Raw genomic sequence first — 23,463 nt, forward strand, 5'->3', positions numbered from 1 at the left:
CACTGGAGTTGGCAACACTAGCTGTGTCACACATTTAGTGCTTGCACGTTTGCCTAGACAATTTCCCATCAGTTGTGCTGTAAGAAAGCCAACACTGAGCTCAGCTCCTTTTCTTTCCAATCCCACCACCGGCACTCCCCCACCCCTCACTCCCAAAAAGCTACACCCCCTCAGTTCCCATGGCAGCAGGATCCGAAGTTGCTTTGGGATAAAGGTCATCTGCCCATCCCCCAAACCAAGGGAAGAGAAAACAAAATCAGGTTTAAAAAAATGGCAGAGTGTAAATGAATGACTAAATAAATATTAAGACTAAAAGCCCACTAAAATTCAAAGCAGAGCACTAAGAATTTAAGCTGACACTCCAGCGCAGTGCTGTGGGAGTGCTGCACTGCTGGAGGTGCACTGAAACCACATGCAGCGTTTGCCTTCCCATGTAGATGTAGAAGGTCCCATTGCACAATTTCAAAGAGGAGTTCTAGCTAGTAATTACCACATAACTAGGTCATTTAGTCATTATCACAATACTGCATGTGGGAGCCTACTTTACTTGCCATTTGGCTGCCACATTTCATGCATTACAACAGGAACTACATTTCAGAAAAGTACTTCATTAGCTGGAAAGCAATTTTGGGACCCCATGAGTATGTTGGAATGGGCTGTGGAAATGGAAGTCTTTCTTTCCGTAGCAGATCGGTGGGGAGCCTCCTGCTGGGCAAAAGAATGTGGCGACTACACGAGGGAGAAGAAAGAGATATAAAACCAAAAACTAGATTATCGCACTGCTGACTGAAATGGATTGTGCGTACCTGCTCCAGTTATTTTGTCAAACTAAGAGGAAGTTTGGGAGCAGACCTGTTGAAGAGAAACACTTCTCTAAAGTTCAGTAGAATATGCATGTGTTTTCCACTTAAAGTAAAGGAGCAAGCTATAAGACTTTCTGCTATTGTAATGTTGCACTATTTTACAAGGTACAGATGGAGTAATCACCTTCACCAGATGGGGAATCCCAGGAAAGTGAGTTTGCCAAAGGCAACAGTTCAAGTATTGATTAATTGATCCACAACAGTTCCTCATTGGTTACGAATCCCTGTGACCGTTTCTCTTTCTCTCTCGCTCTCTCTCGCTGCTTCCTTTTTAACTCGCCTAATTGACCTTCACCATTTTCAATAACACCACCTCATGCCCAACTATGGTGGCGGCTCAGCCCGTCGCTGGCAGCTGAGGCAGTCCAAGGCAACAAGTAACGAGCTGACATCCCATATGCTTCCTGACTTCTGCGCCTCATTAACAGCGGGATCATCTTTCCTCAGTCTCGAGGATCCTCGAGAATAACCCTCGGGATGACTTGTTCAGACAGCGACGGTGAGCTGCTGATCTGTTGTGAGTGGGTTATTCTGGGGGTGCTCCTGCGACCCTGCACCCATATACCTAACGATTTTAGCAGCAGTGAATTACAAGGTTGAGAAGTCGTGTGCATTCATTACCATGAAACGACCTTGGGGTGGAAATTCTTAGTATCTTGTGGCTACATCCAATTATGGGTTATTTTTTGGTATCCTGGCAATGCCCCCAGCCAGCAGCTAGCACTTTTTCCTCACAGTTGCCAGCCTATGTGCTTATATTTTGAATTATTCTGTTACTGTAGGTATCTGCTGTATCCTTCACATGGTAAGGTGATGTATTTTGACAGTTTCCAATAGTATTGCTTCACACTCACCTGAGACCAGGGCTAAAAGAGCTGAATTATGAAGATCGGTCACATAGTGTGTAGTACAGTAAGGATCTGCCTAAGGGTGGGTGCGCTGTTCATTTCTCCACGCCTCTCGGTTTTGGCTTTCCTCCCTACTTGCTCTTAAGAGCCTTCCATTTTCCAATTCAATGAGCAATATGACTAGACAAAGGGAAACACGAGGTGGTTTCCCATTGCCTTCCTCATGTGGGCTTAAAGGAAACACAACTCCTTTTCCCGAAGGATCCATTGCCAGTAAGCAGCCAATGTCCCTTGTGGCACCAGCTCCTCTGCCATCACCATCGAAAATTGGTTGGTTCCGTTGTTGGCCGTGCCTCCTAACTCTGAGCATGGGACCCTCACCTGGGCTTTGGGCAGGGACGACCAGCCCCCCAAAGCTTCAAATGACCCTACGACCCTCAGGTTGCGTAGCCTAGGTCTGAATTCCCTTGAGTATAGAAGATTAAGGGGTGATCTGATTGAGGTGTTTAAGATGATTAAAGGATTTGATAGGGTAGATACTGAGAAACTATTTCCCTGGTGGGAAAGTCCAAAATGAAAGACATAAAATTAGAGCTAGGTTGTTTCAAGGGCGCTATCAGGAAGCACTGCTTCACACAAAGGATAGTAGAAATCTGGAACTCTCTCCCCCACAAAAGCTGATGAGGCTGGGGCTCAATTTAAATTTTCAATTTTGAGATTTAATAGATTTTTTTTTAGGCAAGATCATGGATCCAAGGTAGGTAAATGGAGTTAAGATACAGACCAGCCATAATCTAACTGAAAAGGCAGAACAGACTCCAGGGGTTGAATGGTCGTCACCTGTTCCTATTGCTTAAAGGGTAAGATTCAATTGTGGCTTCAAAAGAGAATTAGACAAGTGTTTGAAGGGAAAGGTTGTGCAGGGCTATGGGTAAAAGGGCAAGGGAATGGGACCAGCTGAGTTGCTCTTGCAGAGGGCAGGCACAGACAAGACTGAATTATGAAGACTCCTTATGTACAGCAACCATTCTATGATCCTAAGGACTTAGTGGCAGAGACTTGTTAATCTTGCCAGTTCTCATGGTGGTAGAGTGGAATGTTATGCAGGTGAAATGGATAAAATGACATGTTTAAAATGGGAGTCAGCTTAGAGCGCCAGGCCTCCACTCTGACCTTCCATCAGTTGGATGGAATTCAGTCTGATCCTCTGGGGTGGCAGTCACTTATCTCTCTGGAGGCTAGAACCCATGTAAAACATGTTCAGAGCACAAACAAGCTCTTAATAGTTGAGAACCAACAACACAAACCTTGCTTTCATTTGGCGCAAGTTTCAAGACAAACACTCCATAAAGATATCTTGTACAAATAATGGGAGATGTTGGACATGTGAATAGGGGATACATTTCCAAAGAACAAGATAACAGAAGGAGACCATTCAGCCCCTCAAGCCAGTTCCATCATCCATGACTGTTCTGAATCTTAATTCCATCAACCCAGCTTGGTTCCGTGACCTTTAATGCCCTTGTCCAACAATTAAGGCTGGAATTAAAGCGCATAGTTAGTGCAAGGGCAAAGAGATTTACTCTAAATCTGGCCTATCTTCTACCTGTCCTGGGAATCATTGCTGGAATTGCGCCTGACATACCTTGACCTGGTATTATAAATCCATGCAAAAGTGCAGCAAAAATATAATTGTCAGCCTACTATCCCCCAATTTGTCATTTTTCAAACTTGGAGAAGGGCCTATATTTACTTTCTGAAGAACAACACTGAAAAGTAAATATATTAATTTGAGAGTGCCTTGGAACAACCCAAGGACATTAGTGAGGTACTGAATAAATGCAATTTTTTTTCTTACTTTCCCGCTCCACTCCACTGCTGCCAACTTTTATTTGTTTCTCTATTTACCATATGGAGACTAGAGTTGATATGCACTTTCAAAATCAAAGTCAGCACAAGGTAAAAAGGTGGCTGCTGGTCAAGATGGGCTATAATCATTTGACGTGTAGTATTTCTGCCCCATGTTTGTTGTAGCCAGGTGCTGTGGATTTATACCCACAAGTGCTCCATCTCATAGATAACTGTTGTTTTCAAATAGATGACGCACAGTTTCTCTTATTTTACCTAGGCTGGGCTTGACCATGGTATCCAACAACAGCTGTGTTTGACGTTCAGTCTGGTGACATCCCATCCTTTACGAAATCATGCCTCTGTTCAAAAATGCATTCAAAAAGATTGCCTCCAAATAAGCCTCTGGGCGGTCCTGAAATTGTGTTTCTGTGCAAGAGAAACATTCTTAATTGTTTATCTATCCTAATGTCAAGAAGCTCGACACTATCCGAGATGGTGGTACCCAATTGCTCTGCACCATTTTATTTGTTCACTCCCTCCACCACCAACACACAGTGGTGGCAGTGTGTGTACCATGTACAAGATGCACCGCAGCAACTCACCAAGGCTCCTTTGACAATACCTTTCAAACCCAAGACCTTTATCACCTAGATGAACAAAGGCAAGAGAACACTACCAGCACCAAGTTCCTCTCCAAACCATACACCGTCCTGACTTGGAACTATATCGCTGGGTCAAAATCCCAGAACTCCCTGCCTAACAGCACTGTGGGTACACCTACACCACGTGGACTGCAGCTGTTCAAGAAGGCAGCTCACCACCACCTTCTCAAGGGCAGTTAGGGATGGGCAATAAACGCTGGCCTAGGACGAATAATAAAAACATCACATCCGACCAATCAATTCACAAGTTTATTGCAATTGGTCGCTGGTTGCTTAGAGCCCACAACCTCAGGCCATTCCTAAATCTTTTAGCCCGTTTCATTCAGGGAAAGCATTCCACCAAATTAATAAATATTCTCAGAGGCATGCACTGTTTTATTTGGAATTCAATGATACCGTATGGTTTATTCCAATTCATTTTGTTTAAAGTGTTGAAGTTTAAACGAGTAAAATGGCCATATTGAGACTTATAAGCTCCAGACACCCTCTTCTGCACCAGGGCTTCACACAAGAGGATGTCAGGAATACAATTTCAACATGTCGAATGGATACCACGATGTAACAATAGTGAATCAATCCAGCCTAGGTTAGCCAATGGTACCTTTAATTTCTGCCTTTTGTTTGTACACACAAATATATCTCAAAGTGACTCTCCCACTTGAGTGACTAACGGCAAGACACTTGCAATTGTGAGCGGCTTCTCAGTCCCTCACCTAGAACATTGAAATAGAGCCAAGGCAAAAAGGGGTAGGAAAGTTTTAGACTGTCTCAGCAGCCCACAAAACACCAGCGAGTGCATTGGAAGAAGCTGAGAGCTGAACCAGTCACTGCCAAGGCCGAGGCACCATTGTACCTGGTCCGTCTATTCTTTGTCACTGTTGAATCCAGTCCTTCATTCCCTAAATGTTTCAGTCAGCATTCCCAAATGAAATATTTTTAAAACTATCCAGCTTCAAAACATGGTATTTTAACAGAGAGTGCTGCTTAAAAATTCAAGTAGTACCACAAGAATCTAAATTGATACATGAATTTATGTTGTTAAGTATGTTTCTGCCCTACGCTCTCTAGGTCTTAGTGATCTGATCCATAGCTAATGTCACTCATCACAAACACTTGTTCATTTTATTCAATTGAACATTGGGTTTGATGGCGAAGGAGCAATGCAAAATAAAAAAAACCGGAGAGACATAGTGGACCGGGCAGCACCTGAAAGATTCATGTTCAAACTGTCACTGACAGAGGATCACTCACTCAACACCAGCCCTCTTCCCAGTACTTTCAGATTCCTAGCGATCTGTTCTACTGCTACCAAATTAAAAGGAAACCGTTCTGGGAATATTGTTAACGGTGTGGATTTAGGAACATACACCTTTTTGAAGAGCAAGGGTTTGGTGAAGAGGTTGCCCAGGGTGTCGAGGTTTAAAATGGCCTGTTAGCATGATAATGGGAGTTCACTTTGAAGAATGAATTTTAAATTCCAAACCTTTGTTGGTCTTTGATTTCCTTTTACTCCCTCGCTCACTTCTCTTGGGTGTTGTGACTTTTCCAGGTCCTTGAGGCTACCAGGGTGACCCGCCGAAAGAGTGCCATGGCTCTGCGCTGGGAGGCTGGCATTTATGCCAACCATGAGCAGAAGCAGTAAATCTTAACATCACCACACGAGGAGAAGGATGAAGAAAATCCTGTATTTGTTTTGTTGTTATTGTTGCTGGAGGACTGGTACAATGCAGCGTATTTATTCATTGCAAAGCCACACACTCTGCAGGAAGACCTTTGTGAGGACAATGGAACAGTAAATGGAGAGGAGCTTTCTGAGGTTTCAGATTCAACCCAGATGCTGCAAGAAGGAAAAGAAGCAAGGATTCCCTGACAGCGACTGCAGAATATGAAGAGCCAATCGTTTGTATATGTATAAATACTGCTAGTGTTCCTGTATCTTATTCTGCACAAGCTGTGTTTAATTCACAGTCATTCAGATTCCAATGGTGTTAGCCTCCGTGTACATAGCCATGGTCAGATCGTTTTTTGCGTATGCTTTTTATTTCCTGTTCTTGGGACGTGGGCATCACTGGCTAGGCCAGCATCCATTGCCCATCTCTAACTACCTTTGAGAAGATGATGGGTGAGTTGCCTTCTTGAACTGCTGCAGTCCATGCGGTGTAGGGACACCCACAGTGCATTTCTCCTGTAGTGGTTTGATACAACTGGGTGGTTTGTTAGGTCACTTCAGAGGGGAGTTAAGAGTCAACCACATTGCTGTGGTTCTGGAGTCACATGTAGGCCAGGCCAGGTAAGGATGGCAGATTTCCTTTCCTAAACAGCATTACTGAACCAGTTGGGTTTTTATGACAATCCTGTTGTTTCATGATCATTACTAATGAGACCAACATTTTATTTCAGATGTTTTTTGATTAATTAATTGAATTTAAATTCTCCCAGCTGCCTTGCTGGGATTTGGCTCTGCATCATTAGTCCTGGCCTCTAATCCAGTAACATTACCACTACGCTACCATTCCCCATATTTATATTTTATACTTCCTTTTAATTAAAGCTATCATTTCTCTTACCTACCTGAGTGGTGGGGAGGTGGGGGTGGGGGCGGTGGGGGAAGTGGGGGGTGGGGGGGCAGGGAATGCGGTTCAATGCAGCCCTTAAGAGTGGCAAGGAGCTTTATGTAAAGCAGTAAATTCCACTTAGATGCACTACAGGAAACCACAGAGTGTCTCAGTCGATTTGTTATTCCCTCTTTGAAGTACATCCTGAGCCTGCAATTTTATCATTCCCACATCATCCAAAGTTGGCAGCAGCTAAGAAACAGTCCACTATTCCATTTGCTAACTCTACAAGCAACACAAACAAGGTTTGGCCTTTATTTGTTTTTAATTTATTGCAGTGAAGTTAGTGTGCGCCATGATTGCAAAGCAGAGGGGTGATTGGACATTCTTGCTCATTGCGACAGTGGAGGGGAAGGTACGGAGAGGGGTAGCTGATGGGTGAGGAACCAAAAATGGGGCAGTTGATATTTTACAGAAAATAACAAATCATATTTTATTGGCAACCTGCAGCCTAAGACACCCAAACCAAGCGGTTATATTGAGGCACCCTCGATATTTTTCTAAGGGTAATCTTGGTTGAAGCATCAAGGTCGTGAAGCACAGGCTCTCTGCGTGCCCCTTGCTCTTGCAAATGGCTGAGCCAGTTGAAGTAAAGTCAAAATGTGTCTGTGTTGCATGCAGTTCATTTACCAGTGTTGAGTGGAGGGGTGGGGTGCCAGGGAACACAGCAGAAAACGGGACACCAGGATTGAACTGAACAGCACAGAACATTTGCATGAACACAGTTAGTCGCAAAGCCCCTGGGGTTTCTGCAGAAATTGTGTTGCATGCGCTCTTAGTTTTTTGCGGGGGGCGGGGGGCAGGTGGGCACCGAGAGGCACTGGACAAAAGAGTTAGGTGTTAATAGAAGCTGAGGAAACAAAAGGACCTGGCATAATAATTGCATGATATTGTTTGCTTTTTTCAGTGGCTGGTCATTTGAGACTTAGAGAAGATTTTTGGTGTTTATTCCCACGCTTTTGTATCTTTTAAAGATGGCTAGGGGGGCTGCCAGTTTTACTCAAGTTGCAGTGTTTTTATTGTCTCAATAAGGTGATGCAGGTCAACATTAAATTCCCATTGGAAGCATCCTGTGCTGCCAGCAGCATTAGAATGACATTATGCCAGTGCTGTGACTTCATGCTAAGTAGTCCCATGCCTTCTCAGTACCTCACATGCATGTGTTACAAGTGTAGCTAGGACAATATAAACATAGGCTGCAGGGCAACAAAGGAGCAGACTTTATCACTGGATTCCAACCCCACTTAAAACTGCTGAATGCCCTCATTGCAGCAGAAAGTATTGAGATACAGTATCATCAATTGTATTTTGCAGCCTATTATTATTAATTTCTGGGTTTGTTTTTATTCCTTTATTTGTGTGTGATATGCAATTTGTTCTGTGAAAAGTGATTCATCAATGATCCAACGAGCCAACAATTTTGATGGACAAATGATAATTACTGGACTGAGTTAGGAGTTAATCTTTCAGATAAGGGGAGGTACTAACCTATAACATATTTTGTATTCATATATATTATAATATATATATATACATACATATAGATGTGGATTATTGCACATTGAGATTATGCTCATGGGCCTGTGAGTTTACACAAGCAGCTATGTTTTCAGTGATGCTTTTTTCTTTATCATAACCTGTTTCTACATTTTAAGCTATGTCTTTATCACAGACCTGTACGTATTGGTTTATTTGATGTTCCAAAGGATGTCGTTTGACACCAATAATGCTACAGACTGACTGATGATTGACTTATTGTTCACCTCTAAGCCACAGAGAGCTCTTGGTACCATACGCCTCAAGAAGCCATTATTAAATCTCCATTTTCCTACATCCGTGCACTTTGCAATTAGTGAAGGTGTAGCAGGGAAGGAGTTTTTTTTTGCTGAACTGTACTCAGCATCTTGTTAGGGTTGCCAACTCTGGCCGGATGTATTCCTGGAGATTTCATCACATGACCTCCTGCGGCCAACTGCCCTGCTCCACGCTCCTACCATTGGTGAGCCGACAGGTCCATCGTCACGGTGCCTCACCTTCCACAGCCAATCGGGAAGCCAAGAGGCTTCATTACCTGATTGGATGATACTTGACTGTCAGTCTTACTTTCACCCCATCTTCAATGCTCTTTTAACAATCAGAGTGAAAAGAAACACAATTATTTTTATTGCCCATTTAATTTTGTTTTACCTCCTGGGTGTTGCTCGCAACAATATCCTAGTTACTAGCCTACAACTCCTTGAGATACCAGCCCAATACAGGAGGGTTGGCAACACCGGCTTCTTGTGTGGCCTGCTTGGGCTCACCCCCATTTCAGGAACCTCCTCAATCTAAAGACTGAAAAAGCCATTTTAAGAGATTGAAGTGAAGTTGTGCAGGGTGCACTACCTTATCCGAGAGTTGAGGCATGAAAGATTCACCAGTCCACTTGACAGCAATGTAATTGTTGGGCGATATAACATTTTCTTTATGGCAGCTCACTGAGAAGTTTGGCTCTGAACATTGGAAAACTTGTCAAGGGCAACATTAAAAAGGAAAGTCTGTTGGTCAGTACAATTTGATAGTCAGTTAATGGCTAGTTTATGAGGTTTCCCTTCCTGTTTTTATTTACAGAGCCCTACGCGAATCACTTCACTGAAACATTTTTGTAATTTCCACCTGATTTTTTTTTTATTATTTCACGGGATGCAGGTGTCGCTGGCTAGGCCATCATTTATTGCTCATCCCCTAATTGCCCTTGAGAAGTTCGGGGTGAGCTGCCTTCTTGGACTGCTGCAGTCCCTGTGCTGTAGGTATACGCACAGTGCTGTAGGTATACGCACAGTGCTGTTAGGGAGGGAGTTCCAGGATTTTGGCCCAGCGACTGTGAAGGAACAGCAATATATTTCCAAATCCGGATGTGGCTTGGAGGGGAACCTCCAGATGGTGGTGTTCCCATGCATCTGTTGCCCTTGCCCTTCAACTCTTTAAGAAAAGCAGTCAGATGAAAATTTACATTTGGAACCCTAACTAGGGATACGTCTGCATTAACTGTCTCACTTTAAAGGGTAGGTATTTTGTTTCTTTACCTTTCTTCGCACAACTATTTTTGCCAAACCAGAAGTACTTAGAATTCAGTGTGTTTTCATTGATTTTCATTTTTTCCCTTCAAAAAGTTTCTCCATTCAAACTGTAAAGGCAAATGATGGAAAGTATTGATCTTGTTTATGCAAATTGCACAGATTCTGGGGGGGCTGGTCAAAAACAGCTTTTGAGGACTTTACCTTGAAGAGTGCTGCAACCCTGGGATTAAATAACCTGTCACTCAGGTTAGCGCGGCAACTGATAGTACCCATGGGAATGTCAACCTCTCCAGCTTAATATCAGCTGAGATTGAATAGTTCTCGATAAGATGACAGTATTCTTTAGGTAGGGAGTTAAACTCCAGGATTTCCTGGACCTCGCAGGCCAAGATGTGCACAGAAAGGCCAGTACTCCTCAGTGGCGCACCCTGCTTATTTCCTGAACTTCGTACCAACTTATATCCTGGTCGTTTTTAGTTGGAGAAGCAGCTTCTGCTTGTTGTTTATGGTGCTGTGCGGATAATATAGTGTCCATTCACTGTAAATTGAGATTATGCCTGTCTACCTGTGAGTGTGGGGAAAGTGGAGTGTTTCAGTGAGGCCTTCCCATTGCCATGACCTGGTTCTGCATTTTATGTTGCGTCTGCTCTATATACGTGTGTTGGTTTAAGATGTAGCACAGAGAATAACCAGGAAGTAATTGGATTCTTTTCAATATTGTGGCATTCTGTTGGGTTCAGCAGAGAGCAATGAGATCACTTTTCCCCTGCATGAATTTATCACAGAATTCTACATTGAGTTACTCCAAGTCTACAAGCACCAAAAACAGGCCACTTTTTCCAATTGTTCTGTGCTCCACACCAGCTTCCTCTCATCCCTCTTCATCTAATTCTTTAAGCATGGCATTCTATTCCTCACACTATCATGTACTTATCTGGCTTCCTCTTAAATGCATCTATGCTCTTTGCCACAACTGCTCCTTGCGGTAGCAGGTTCCACATTCTAAACAATCTGAGTAAAAAAATTACTCCTGAAATCTTTATTGGATTCATTGGGCCGTACCTTCCGAGTTCCAGGGCAGAGTAACTGGGAGGTACCCCAAAGATGCACTGGGGAACCCCATCCCCCGAAGTTCCCAGGTAAGGATTGCATGGCAATTGCCCAGGAAGTTCAGACATCCTTTGGGCAACTGCCCTGCATGGGAACCATCCAAAAATGCAATATGAATGGCAAACTTTGGATGGTTCCGACTCTCATACAGTAATAGTACCCAGAACAAGTTAGAAGAACCACTTCTCTCTTCTCAGTAACTATTGTACAGAGCTCCCCCAACACCCCCATGGGACTCTCCCCATTTCCCATCCCCCCCCAACTATCTCCCAACCCCCATGGGACTTCCCCTAGTACCACCCCCCGACTCTTCCCCACGGAAGTTGGAAAGGGTGACTTGCCCTGTTCAAGAGACACACCTCTGCTATCCATCAATAGAATCCACAGAGATTTACAGCAGAGAAACAGGCCATTCAGCCCACTTGGTCTATGCTGTTGTTTATGCCCCACACCAGCCTCCTCCACAACTGTACTTCAGCTAACCCCAGCAACATGTTCTTCTATTGCTTTCTCTACAGAATATTACATCTATCCACTAGGCTCTAACATTAATTCTCTGCCCTCAGTTCTGAAAGATAGAAGGATATTGCATAGTTGATGCCAATACAGTCCCACTAATAGAAATTGTATTGATACTGGTGAGAATTAGGGTCCAGGTTAAGTGATAAGTTAGGTCATGTATGTTAAAATGAGGACAATGATAGTGTTGGATGTGTGGTATAATATAGAAAATATATGATAACATGGTGTGAATTAATGTAGGTGACAGCACGAGGTGTGATATGTTATTGGACACATAATGAAGTGAGGTGCATATAGGGTAGGTGTGTCATTAGCCATAGTTCACAAGGAACTATAGGTACCTCTCCCTGTTAGAGAAGGACAATTGGTTATTTGGCTTGAGGAGCGCCACTCACATCAAGCATGGGACGGGGCGAGAAGGCAGGTCCCATGTCTACCTCAGCCAAAGCAGGAATTGAATCCATGCTGTTGGTGTTATTCAGAACCACACGCTAACCAACCCCCTGTATAGGGTAGGTTATGTAATAACGTAATAACATTATAGAATCTAGTTCCACACAGCATTGAAAATGCCATAAGGTTTGGGTATATGTTGTAGCAAAACATGAATCATGAGAAGTATATGTGTGGTATATTTGGTATCATCTATTATGATGTAGGATGCGCTAAGTGTAGCGTAATGTAGAGTATATGTGATTGTGTAGGCAGGGTATCTGTGATAGTGTAGGATATTTGTGATAGTAAAGGGTACCTGTGATTGTGTAGGGTATATGTAGTGAAGCAGGGTGTGTTATATGGTGTGGTACCGACCATTGAAACAAATCAGTCTTCAGTCAGTCAGCGTAGTCAGGTAGGTGCTCCAGATCAATTAAAATTGTCCAACATGTTCAAAATGGCTCATTAACATAACTGGTGCAGCAGAATAGTGTGAGTGGTTCAGAGTTTTTTTTGTTGGTAACGCCAAAGGATTGAACCTTTATTTTCTCGATCTGATGTTATGAACTTTTATTATGTAGTTATCCAAACAATGCCTAAACTTTATGGAATTATAAATATATTTTAAAGTGAATATTGGCTCAGTATTTTTGTAAGGAGAGCTCCAATGGAGTATGTATATCACTATGCAGGACTATGTTGCAATAAAACCTGGCTTTGCGTAATCTTTCTCTTGTAATTATTCAGCCTTATGTGTGGAAATTCGTTGTGTGAGGAAAACCTTTGCAACTTTTTTGATGGCTTTTCTCATGCGGAACCAAGTTACACGGTATGTCTGAATTTTGACCATTTCTCCTTTTTGCAAACCTTTACCAGAATGAGTTCTTGGACTTCTTAACTGGAGGTTATTGGGTACAAGAGCAGGGAAGATATACTGAACCTGTATAAAGTTCTGGCTGAGCCACAACTGTCTTGACGGGCTGTGGGGAGTCATGATTCCCACATCTTTACAAGAGGTGGAATTGGCGACTAAGGGGATCCCAATAAGTGCAGTCTCCTGAGAGGTTCAGCAAACAATGTCCTGACTCACCAAGGAAGGCATTTCCACATGCTTTATATAAATGCAGTAGCTGAATACAACCTTTCTGCTAGAAAGTTTTCGTCCATTGCAACGTTAACCCACTCCAAAGACTTGAGAACAAAAATCTAGGATACCACCCCAGTGCAGTACTGAGGGAATGCTGCACTGTCAGAGGTGCTGTCTTCCATGTGAGATGCTAAACCAAGGCCTGTCTTCTCCTCCAGGTATAAGCTACGGATCCCATCGCACTATTCCAAAGAAGAGTTCTGCTCAGTATTTATCCCTCAATCCACACCATTAGAAATCACATTTCATGGTCATTCTCACACTGCTGTTTATGAGAGTTTGCTGTGTGCAAATTGGCTGCCAGGCTTTGCCACATTTACATTACATTACCCTTCAAAAGTATTTTATTAGCTCTAAAGAGCCTTGGGCTGTCCTGTGGTCGTGAAGGGAGTTAAATAAATGCAAGTTTTTCTTTGTCTTTACCTCAGCTGGTATAGACTTTTTGGGCGTGTTGGCTGGGAGATTGGGCAGTCACACTGAATGAGATTCTGAAGTTATATGACCTATCGTGATCTCTGCCAGCAGTGCCGTATTGGCTGTACAAGCTGTGTAGGGTGTGGAAAATGGACTAAGGCATCTCACTCCTGATCGCTATCAAGCAATCCCTTTTGGAAACGTGCATCAGCGGTGTCAGGTGAGTTTGGGTCCTTCCCTGTTGCTCTGCAGTTTGGAATGTGTGGGCACTCACATGGCTTGACCAAGAAGAATGGCCACCTGGTTAGGTGCTGAAGAGGGGCTGCTACCCCATGGAAATAGGACAGGAGAGAGGAGACAAATGGTAAAAATTAAATAAGCAGCCTTTTAGCATCTGAACACATCCAAGTGTCATCACAGGGTGAGTGTCATTATGACTCTGAAATTATCCTGTGGAATATTAAGAACATTAACACATTAAGGCTATCACACCACTAGCTGGTGAAAGGGGGAAATGGCGACATGTCCTGTGCATTACCATGACAACCAGTGGCTACAGCAGCTTGCAACAGGTGCCAATGCCAAACACAACAAATGTGTTCCAAAGAAGAGTCAAAATGGGCTCAAAATGTTAACTGTGGGCAGAATTTTTCCATCGGTGAATTGGGGGCAGGGCCCGCTCACCGATGTGAAAATGATGCGGGATGATGTCAGTGGGAACCCCCAACGTCACCCTTCCCCCATTTAAATCTTCAGAAAGGCGGAGGCACAGCACGATCAGCTGTCTGCCCACCAACCTGTCAATGGCCAATTGAGGCCATTGACAGGGTAGTTAAACCAATCAAAGGCCCTGCCCGTCCAACCTTAAGGTTGGTGGGCAGGCCAGAAACCCCAACGGGCTTCTGAAAAAACATGAAACCTCATTCACCGGCATTTCATGTCTGTTTTTAAAAAGTTTAATAAACTTTTTGTGATATTTATTAACATGTCCCATCTCGTGTGACATTGCCACATGAGGGGGACATGTTAATAATTTTTTTATTTTTCAATTTTTAAAGTTTCAAACAGTGTCAGCACTCTCCCTGCAGCAGCACTTAGTCTCAGGGAAATGCGCTCTCTTTTATGCGCAGCGCGAAAGAGCGCACCCTGGCACTCTGGCAGTTGGGGAAATCCCTCACCGCCCCCCCCCCCCACCCCCACCCCCACCCCCGCACAGGAAGAGCATAGCGCTTTCCATCAGGCAGCCGCCCACTCAAAATGGTAGTGGGGCCATTTCGGCAGCGGTGATCAGCAGCCCGCCTGCCCATGAAGGGCAAAATTCTGCCCTCTGTTTCTCTCTCCACAGATGCTGCCAGACCTGCTGAGCTTTTCCTGCTCTTTCTGTTTTTATCTCAGATCTCCCGGCATCTGAAGTATTTTACTTTTACTTACCCACAACATCACTTGGGCAACTTCATCAGCGGCAACTTCTTGTGGCAGAATTTATCTCTCAAGGATAGGCCTTCAAAGCCATCAGCAAAGGTGAGGAAAGTGAAGACACTAAGAAAAATCCTAAATGGATTGTTGCTGCCTTTCCATCGTCTCTCCTAGATGGAGGGATGCCAACACACACATAACACATTGCAAATTTGTGTTTTGTTTTAAATATTTTCAAATAAGATGCAAGTAAATTTTTTCCTTACAGTAAACATTTCCAGGTCTGATTAAAATCTTGAGACAGATGAAGATTTTTGCCAATGCCACAAGAACCACCATCTTTAGTTTCCTTTAACAATCCATTGCTGGAACCATCATTTTCACTCCACACCATCTCCTGCAGATGCCTCAACAAGGAAATCAGGAGCTCCAGTCCATGGCAGCTTTATATCTGATCTAGAAACTGGATTGACGAGTCCTGCAGCTAGCAACTGTAACAGACAAGTATCAGCAGATTCAAAGAGTTGATTTGATCCAGACAACCATCCAAGTGAGACGAATGATTCATTCAGAACGGGGGGAGTACTGTTCTTCCGTGTTCAAATTATACATAAGGCAACTCTTTCGAACTGTTCTGCAGGCTCTGAGAATCTTCCTGACTTCCTCAGGCCAATGAAAGGGGTCATTCTGGATGTTCTCTGGCTGTGATTTTTCTACAAAAGGAAATTGCCAGGAACTTGCAAAGAAAGAGAATGGAGATGTGTCAAAAGCTGTTCTCTTTCGTCAAGATCGTTGTAGGTTTGCACCAAATCGCCGGTGCTTTCTATGACACGGCTCTGTTGATGCTGGTCCAGGAACATTCCAATTTTACCTCTACCAACTCCACAACATCTGGAAGCTGAGACCAGCAGCAAGGAGCCATCTCTCATTTCTACATGATCCACAACCTCCCGTTGAAGATTTCCTCTCTGCTCCTCACCTACTACCTGGCAGATATTGGAGATAAAACATCCAGGAAGATCACCATTTGTGTCCCCCTGCTGGGGTACCTGGTGTCCAGGTCCCTGTTGGTTTTGGTGATCATGCTTGATCTGTCCTTGGAGGTGATGTTTGCAACTGCTCTGTTGAACGGTCTGAGTTGGGGTTCGCCTGCTTTCTGGGCTGGGGTCATGGCTTTTGCCTCGGACACCTCCTCACAGGAGAAGATATCAGGCTTAATGGAGTTAAGCTGACCACTGGCATGGCAGCGATGGTTGGAAGTGTCGTATCTGGCCACGTCTTCACTTATTTCAAAATCTCACATGACCAGGGGGCTGGGTTGGCGTTCTGTAGCTGTATTTTTTATGCTTTAAGCTTACTTTGTAATGTCCTGGGGCTAAAATCGTCCGCCAAACAAACAGAAACTCATTCTCATGGATACGGCAGCCTGTTAGATCAAGGGCAGCAGGAAAGTGACAATCGAGCTACCGATGAGGCTGGGCCAGGAAATATAACTCAGAAGGAAACTCAAAGTGAAAGGTCAAGGTTACTGGATAACCAGAATATTCCAAGGCCTCAAGATAATCCTAGAGGCAGCAGGCTGGTGGATACAATCACAATTGCACTGCTCTTCACAGCTGGGGTTTTGTATGAGTTTAGGATGAGTGGTGGAGTGGATGTCCTGCCCATACTTGTATTACGGTATCCACTGAATTGAAACGCTGTCTGGGTCGGTTATGGTAATGCAACAGGTTACATTATCTTCATCACCAGCTTCCTACGTGTTGTAGTTTTTTCCAGATGGTTGAAGGATACTTCCTTGATTGTGATGGGAATGGTATCATTTTCCATTGGGATGCTAATTATGGCCTTCGTAAAGTGGACATTCCTATATTTTATTGGTAAGTAATTTTATTGGCAGCATTCTGGGGCTTTTCTGAACCAAAGCTCTTTGCCTCCAAGTCCTATCCATTGTGTAATATGTGGCGGGGCAGGGTGGAGGCAGTGTATTTGTAGCTTTTACTATTAGCTACAGAAAGAAAAATGAGGAAACTCTGAAAGAATCACAGTTGTTACAACCCATCAAATTTGAGCTGCAGTTTCTCTTAAGCTAAGGTGTCTAATTGCAATCTCCTGCTCACTCCCTACATTTAAATATTCCTTTTTTTCAAGTATCTAATTTCCATAAACAGGATTTATAGAACACAGCTTCAAAAATAGCTTATGGCACAAAATTCCACATTATTCATCCTCTGTATGAAGATATTTTTTGTAACTTTGCCTTTACTTATGGAATTTTCTTCAATTTGTACCATCTCCTTGTCATCTCATCAGCCAGTAGGACAACCTGGAACTATTTCCCATGAACCTTCATAATGAGGGTGACCTCTATTACATCATCCTCAACCTTCTCAGTGCTATTGAGGAAAGCCTCAATTTCTTGTGTCTCTCCTCACAACCGTAACACGTGACCTCTGGTCACATCATATTGGCCCGTAACTTCCACGCTCCCCAGTGCCAAATTTGGGGGGGTACCCCAAAGATGCGCTGGGGAATCCTTCCGGCAGGTTTCCGGGGTAAGGTTTTGCATAGGCAATTGCCCAGAAGCTCTAACTACTTCTGTACAATTGCGCTGTGCTGGGAACCATCCGAAAAGGCGACTTAAATCACAAATTTCAGGTGGTTCCGCTGGGATTATACCAATAATTACCCAGAAAAACTTAGAAGAATTAAAACCGCTTCTAACTTCTGGGTAACTATTGTAAGGGCCCAGACTCACCCCACGAGACTCCCCCAATCCCCCCATCATCACCACCCCCCTCCCCCGACCCTGGACTACCCCCCCACCAACCCACCCGCCCCCCCCCCCCCACCCCACCCCCAACCGTGGACACGCCTCACCCCCTGACCTCAGAACCGACACCACCCACCACCCTCCAAACCTCAGAACGTTCGACCCCTCCTCCAACTCCCTCCTCCAACATCCCCGCCAACCTCCCTTTGGGCCACAAACCCCTCGGACCTCCCTTACCTCCCGACCTCGGAACCCCCTACCTTGGAGCCTCTGACCTCGGACTTACCACGACCTTGGATGCCCCCCTACCCTGACCTTGGAACCCCCCCACCACCCCTCCAACCTCGGACCTCCAACCTCCTATTTATTTCTTCTAATTTCTGCAGGCCGGCACTTTCTGACGCTAGTCGGAAGTTACGGCCCAATAAATCTACTTATAGTTTCCTCATTTCTTTTATATTATAGTATCATAGAGTTTACAGTACGGAAAGGCCCTTCGGCCCATCATGTCCGCACCAGTCATCAAGCCGCTATCCATTCTAATCCCATTTCCAGCACTTGGCCCGTAGCCCTGTATGCTATGGCGTTTCAGGTGCTCATCTAAATACTTCTTAAATGACGTGAGGGTTCCTGCCTCTACCATCCCCTCAGGCAGTGAGTTCCAGAATCCAAACACCCTCTGGGTGAAAAATATTTTTCCTCAAATCCCCTCTAAACCTCCTGTCCCTTACCTTAAATCTATGCCCCCTGGTTATTGACCTCTAATTGCGAGCATATTCAGGTCTGGTCCAAGTCTCTGAAGCTTGTCCTTGTATTCTACCTGTCAATACAAAACTAAAGATTCTGTTTGCCTTGTTAATGACCTTACCCACTTGCATTGCCCATTGCCACCTCTAAATTTGTACCATCTGTATATATGCAAATCAAAGCAATTGCTACTCCATTTAAAATCTCATCATTTAAGGAATAATTCATTTCCCTATTCTTGCTTCCAAAATGTGTCAACTTTTTTCCTTAGTTCTGTTGAAAATTCATACAGACTCGAAATGTTAACTGTTTTCCTCTCTGCAGATGCTGTCAGACCTGCTGAGTTTTTCCAGGTATTTTATTTTTATTTTTGTTTTGGATTTCCAGCATCCGCAGTTTTTTGCTTTTAACTTTTAATGTATTGTATCTGCTATTTATCTGCACATCCACATTAAAGATGCTTTCTAATTGCAAGTCATTGTTGTCTGATCCTATGACACCCGTGTGCTGCTGAACAGATGAAAGCATTTGAAAATAATATAAAAAGTGGTAAGAGTTCTGGAATAAGTTAAGTCACCACCTTCCTCTTACCTTGCAGCCCGAGTTGTGATGACGTTTGCCCTCATTCCGCTAGCTACAATACAGTCTGTGATTTCTAAGCAGATAAAGGACACTTCATATGGTTGGTATCTCAGGTCCTGCTAATCTTTGCCACCTTACAAAATATCAGCTTGTGCCGTAATTGCTTTTCATTCCCATTAATACGAGTGAAATAAAAACTTAGACAAGTTAATTTCTTGACGTGATGTGATGCTGCTTTTATTCATTATACAGGTTCCTCGAAACCATGCAGTATCTCTGTATATATGCTCAGCACAGCTACCAACAAAAAAATAGATGAAGCATAACATTTGAATCCTGCACTTGCACTTATGAAGGATACACTTGCCCTGGAGATGATTCAGTGGAGGTTCACTAGATTGATTCCTGAAAGAAATGCCCTATGATAGGAGGTTGAACAGAATGGGCATATACCCTCTGGAGTTTAGAAAAATGAAAGGTGATGTCACTAAAACATTCTTAGAGGCTTGACACCATATGTTTCCCCTGGCTGTGAAACCTAAAACCAGGGGTCACAGTCTCAGAATAAGGGGCTAGCCATTTAGGACTGAGATGAAGCGAAATTTCTTCTCTCGAAGACTTGTATATCTTTGAAATTCTCTACCCCGGAGAGCAGCGGATGCTCAGTTGTGAGATTCAAGAAGCAGAACGATAGCTTTTGGGTATGAACAGAATTGAGAAAGGTGGGAACTGTGAGGGAAGGTGGAGTTGAGATAGATCATCCGCCATGATCTTATTGAATGGCAGAGCCAGTGGGAGGGGCTGCATGGCCTACTCTTGTCCCTATATCTTATGTTCTTTATTTTTATTTTAAGGGAAACTGTTTGCCATACTTGAGAGTTTCCAAACATTCTTTGGAATCATTGTTTCAACCATCTTCTACAGTGCTTACGGTGCAATGCAAGGCTGGTACCCTTCCATCTGTTTCTGTCTGTCTTCTGCCATCAGTTGCCTGGTGTTCCTATAATGTAAGCAAAATAACACCATAAACATATTTGGAGTTCTACTACTGTAGTTGCGCTAAAGAATGTTGTTTTATCACAATGACAGCTTTAATCCACTGGGTTATGCAATAAGAATAAGAGGAAGTTGTGGCCGGTATGGGATGAGAATTCTAAATGGACATGGAGGCCACGGACTTTCACACAGCAAGTTGTTGTGACCTGGAATGCAATGGCTGAAAGGGTGACGGGAGCAGATTCAATAGTGACCTTCAAAGAGAACTCATTTAAATACTTGAAGCGGAAACATGGAGAGAGCTCTGCAGAAAGATCGGGGGAGGGGGAACTAATTGAGAAGCACTTTCAGAAGGCTGGTACTGGTGGCTGAATGGCCACCTTCTGTGCTGTACGTTTCAGTGATAAATTCACCAATCACACTCATCAGGGAACTATATTTTAAGGCAGCACATGTCACAGAAACAAGACAAGTTGCTGGAGCCACTCTTTCCCGAGAAGAGTTCCACACCATGTGGGGGATTGGTGAATATGCACTAATTTCAAAAGAGAAAGTGCAGGAGCAGCACCTAAAAATGAGGTATCAACCTGGTGAAGCTACAACACTCGGCTACCTGCATGCCAGATAGCACAAGAGACGTATTGGGACAATGCCACCTGCAAGTGCGCCTCCAAGTCACACCCCACCCTGAATTGAAACTATATCACTGTTTCTTCACTGTCATCGTATCAAAATCCTGGAACTCCCTTCCCAGCCGCACTGTGGGTGTACCTGCACCACAGGAACATCAGCGGCTCACCATCACCTTCTCAAGGGCAATTAGGAATGGACAATAAACACCAGCCTTGACCGCAAGACCCACATCCCACCAAAGAATTTAATTATCTCACTTCAGTTTCTGGCTCATTTTTGGGCTGTGGGAAATATCAAAAATAGACAATTGGCATGGTGAGCACGATTATCTTTAATTGTCAATGTGCTCAGAATTCACCTCATTATTTAAGTAGCGATGGGTCTGCACAGCCATGGGAAGCTCCGTGTTACACAACTGCCTTCACTGGAAGTGGCTGTGGAACATAACCTGGAATGTTGCACTGTTAGTTGGAAGAGTGCAACAGAGCATTAACCATTGGGGTTGAAGGAGTTAGGGAGGGAATGTGCTGTTGAGAGGAGTTTTAATTTCAGTTGATACCCGGATGTAGCCAAGAGCTACATCATAACCCATCATGCTAGTGTCACCAAGCAACTATATTGAATTTGGCACCTCATCTCCATTTCCCTGCTCATAAAAGAATTCTATCGGAATTCTATCTACAAATGAAGGATCATGAAACTGCAAATTTGACCTCCTCAGGGGAAGATAAACACTGCGGGAGCAAGGATAGAGGTGGCTGCATTATCCTAAGAAAAATATAGCTTGAGCTCAAATTATAGTGGGCAGCAAGTGCGTCCACAATACCTGCTGGAAATGCGCTACCCACCAAATTAGAAAACATAAAAAATAGATATCTAAGTAGCAGAAATCTAGAACCATCCCACCAAAAGGCTATGGATGTTTGTGAGGGGTCAATTTTTTTAAAAATTCATTTACGGGACGTGGGCGTTGCCGGCTAGACCAGCATTTATTGCCCATCCCTAATTGCCCTTGAGATGGTGGTGGTGAGCTGCCTTCTTGAACCGCTGCAGGTTCTGTGGTGTAGGTACACCCACAGTGCTGTTAGGGAGGGAGTTCCAGGATTTCCAGTGACAGTGAAGGAACGGCCTATATATTTCCAAGTCAGGTTGGTGAGTGATTTGGAGTAAATTTAACAATTACAAGAACAAGGTAAAGTTATCAAGGGATATGGAGCAAAGCTGGGTAAATAGAGTTGAGGTGCTGATCAACCATGATCTAAGTGAATGGCAGAACAAGCTAAAGGGGTTAAAAGGCTTCTTCCACTTGCTATGATTTACATTTGCAGCATCTTTTTATTTTCAAAATTCAGCCAGCTGTAGGGTTTCAATTACACAGGAAATAAGTAAATGCAGAACCGAAAGTTAGGATTTGCTCCTCCCGTAGATTTGTAACATATTCTATTTCTTTTGCAGCATTATGGAGAACAGATTGCCCAGACCATCTAGATTTCCAGAAAACTGATGCGACCCAGACACAAAAGATGTGAAAAAAAAGCATGTACATTGCTCAAAACTGTTGTAGCAAGAAAAAAACAGCGTCATCTCAGGAAGGGCTGGTGCATGTTTGTTAAGCACCCTGAGCGAACATTCAGCCTTACCCCTGCCCTGTGACCTCACAATTAATTTCTGAAATTATGAATGAAAATTGTTTATTTACAATTACAGATTAATATTATACGAGAAAGGAGAATATTATGAGACTGATTGTAAATTCTCATTACTCTACACTTTTCATAGGATATGTACTAGAAAAAATGCACATTATGATGTGTCATAAGTCTCAAATGATGTGTTCCTGCAAGTTACTCAATGATTTTATGCACCATTTACACAATTCATAATCATCACAATAAAGTGGGATAGATTAACTAATTGTTCTTTGACATTATTTACTGCTTCGCAGTTTTGGAGTATTCATGCAGATGTACAAATTTGTAAAGCTGTCGCACAAACAGAATGAGGGTGAAATTTTGGGAAAGCCTGCAATGTAAATACATGGAAACCTATATGTATGTGAGTCTGTGTGGATGTATATCAATAGATCTAGACCTTTCATTTCCACTGGGGAAGCCTGTTTGTTTACTTATGTAGCTTTGTCAATATTTCATACAGTTTTTTTACCACTCTCCAAATTTTGCCTCTGGAGGTGACCACCCAGTTTGCCTTGTGGTTGCACTGACCCTGACCTCGGGCTATTTTTGCCGAAAAAAACATTCTGCCCTATCACATTATATAGGACGTGACCAGGAAGCTTTGCCAAGCCCACTTCTGACTCATCATTTACTACTTCAATTTGCAGCCACCGTCACTTCAAAATCCTTGAAAGAATCACCTCCCACTGGTGTTCTATAATCATCTAAAAGTTTTTAGGCTGGTTTCCAGATTACCCACACTGCCAAGACCATCCTGACAAAGACATCAGTCTTATCTGCAGCATTTTTGCTTTTGTCATAGTATCACTCAATCTGTATTTGACGGGAGCCAATTCGCACATCTCTACAAGAGCTGGAATTGGAGACGAAGGTAACCCTATGACTGCAATCTTCTAGGAGGTGCAGCCAGCAATGTTCAGTCTCACCTTGATGCTTCCTTGAGTTTTATATAAGAGCAGCAGATGGATAGAACCTCTCCACTAGAAGCTCGGAGTGAGGTTTTCCAGCCCTGCCTATGGCGGGCGGGCAGGGGAAACATCGTGAGATCAGAAAAATCAGTTTGCTGTTCTCATAAAAGCAGTCGGGGATCACCAGC

At 43.5% G+C, this 23,463-nt stretch overlaps 1 protein-coding gene, 1 long non-coding RNA gene and 1 pseudogene across 4 annotated transcripts in view; 2 read left to right on the forward strand and 1 right to left on the reverse strand.

Moving 5' to 3' along the window:
• The window catches only part of LOC121277372 (A-kinase anchor protein 2), a 166,638-nt gene extending 162,305 nt beyond the window's left edge, over nucleotides 1-4,333 (forward strand). For 2 of the 3 annotated variants that reach the window (XM_041186760.1, XM_041186759.1), the window contains exon 4: nucleotides 3,840-4,332. In XM_041186760.1, coding sequence (XP_041042694.1) covers nucleotides 3,840-4,028 — 189 coding nt within the window. In that variant the 3' untranslated portion in view covers nucleotides 4,029-4,332. Of the gene's footprint in view, nucleotides 1-3,839 lie in introns of all 3 variants that reach the window. The other variant, XM_041186758.1, reaches the window with a different exon arrangement.
• The window catches only part of LOC121277377, a 34,374-nt gene extending 18,964 nt beyond the window's left edge, over nucleotides 1-15,410 (reverse strand). The window contains exons 1-2 of the long non-coding RNA XR_005942868.1: nucleotides 15,209-15,410; nucleotides 14,958-15,112 (exon numbers count right to left, since the gene is read on the reverse strand). This is a non-coding gene — a long non-coding RNA (uncharacterized LOC121277377). The remainder of the gene's footprint in view (nucleotides 1-14,957; nucleotides 15,113-15,208) is intronic.
• A 284-nt stretch (nucleotides 15,411-15,694) lies between these two features.
• On the forward strand, nucleotides 15,695-22,504 carry LOC121276772 (annotated as a pseudogene).
• Nucleotides 22,505-23,463: the final 959 nt, after the last annotated feature.

The sequence above is a fragment of the Carcharodon carcharias genome, chromosome 4, assembly GCF_017639515.1.
Source record: "Carcharodon carcharias isolate sCarCar2 chromosome 4, sCarCar2.pri, whole genome shotgun sequence".
NCBI classification, from domain to species: Eukaryota; Metazoa; Chordata; class Chondrichthyes; order Lamniformes; family Lamnidae; genus Carcharodon; species Carcharodon carcharias.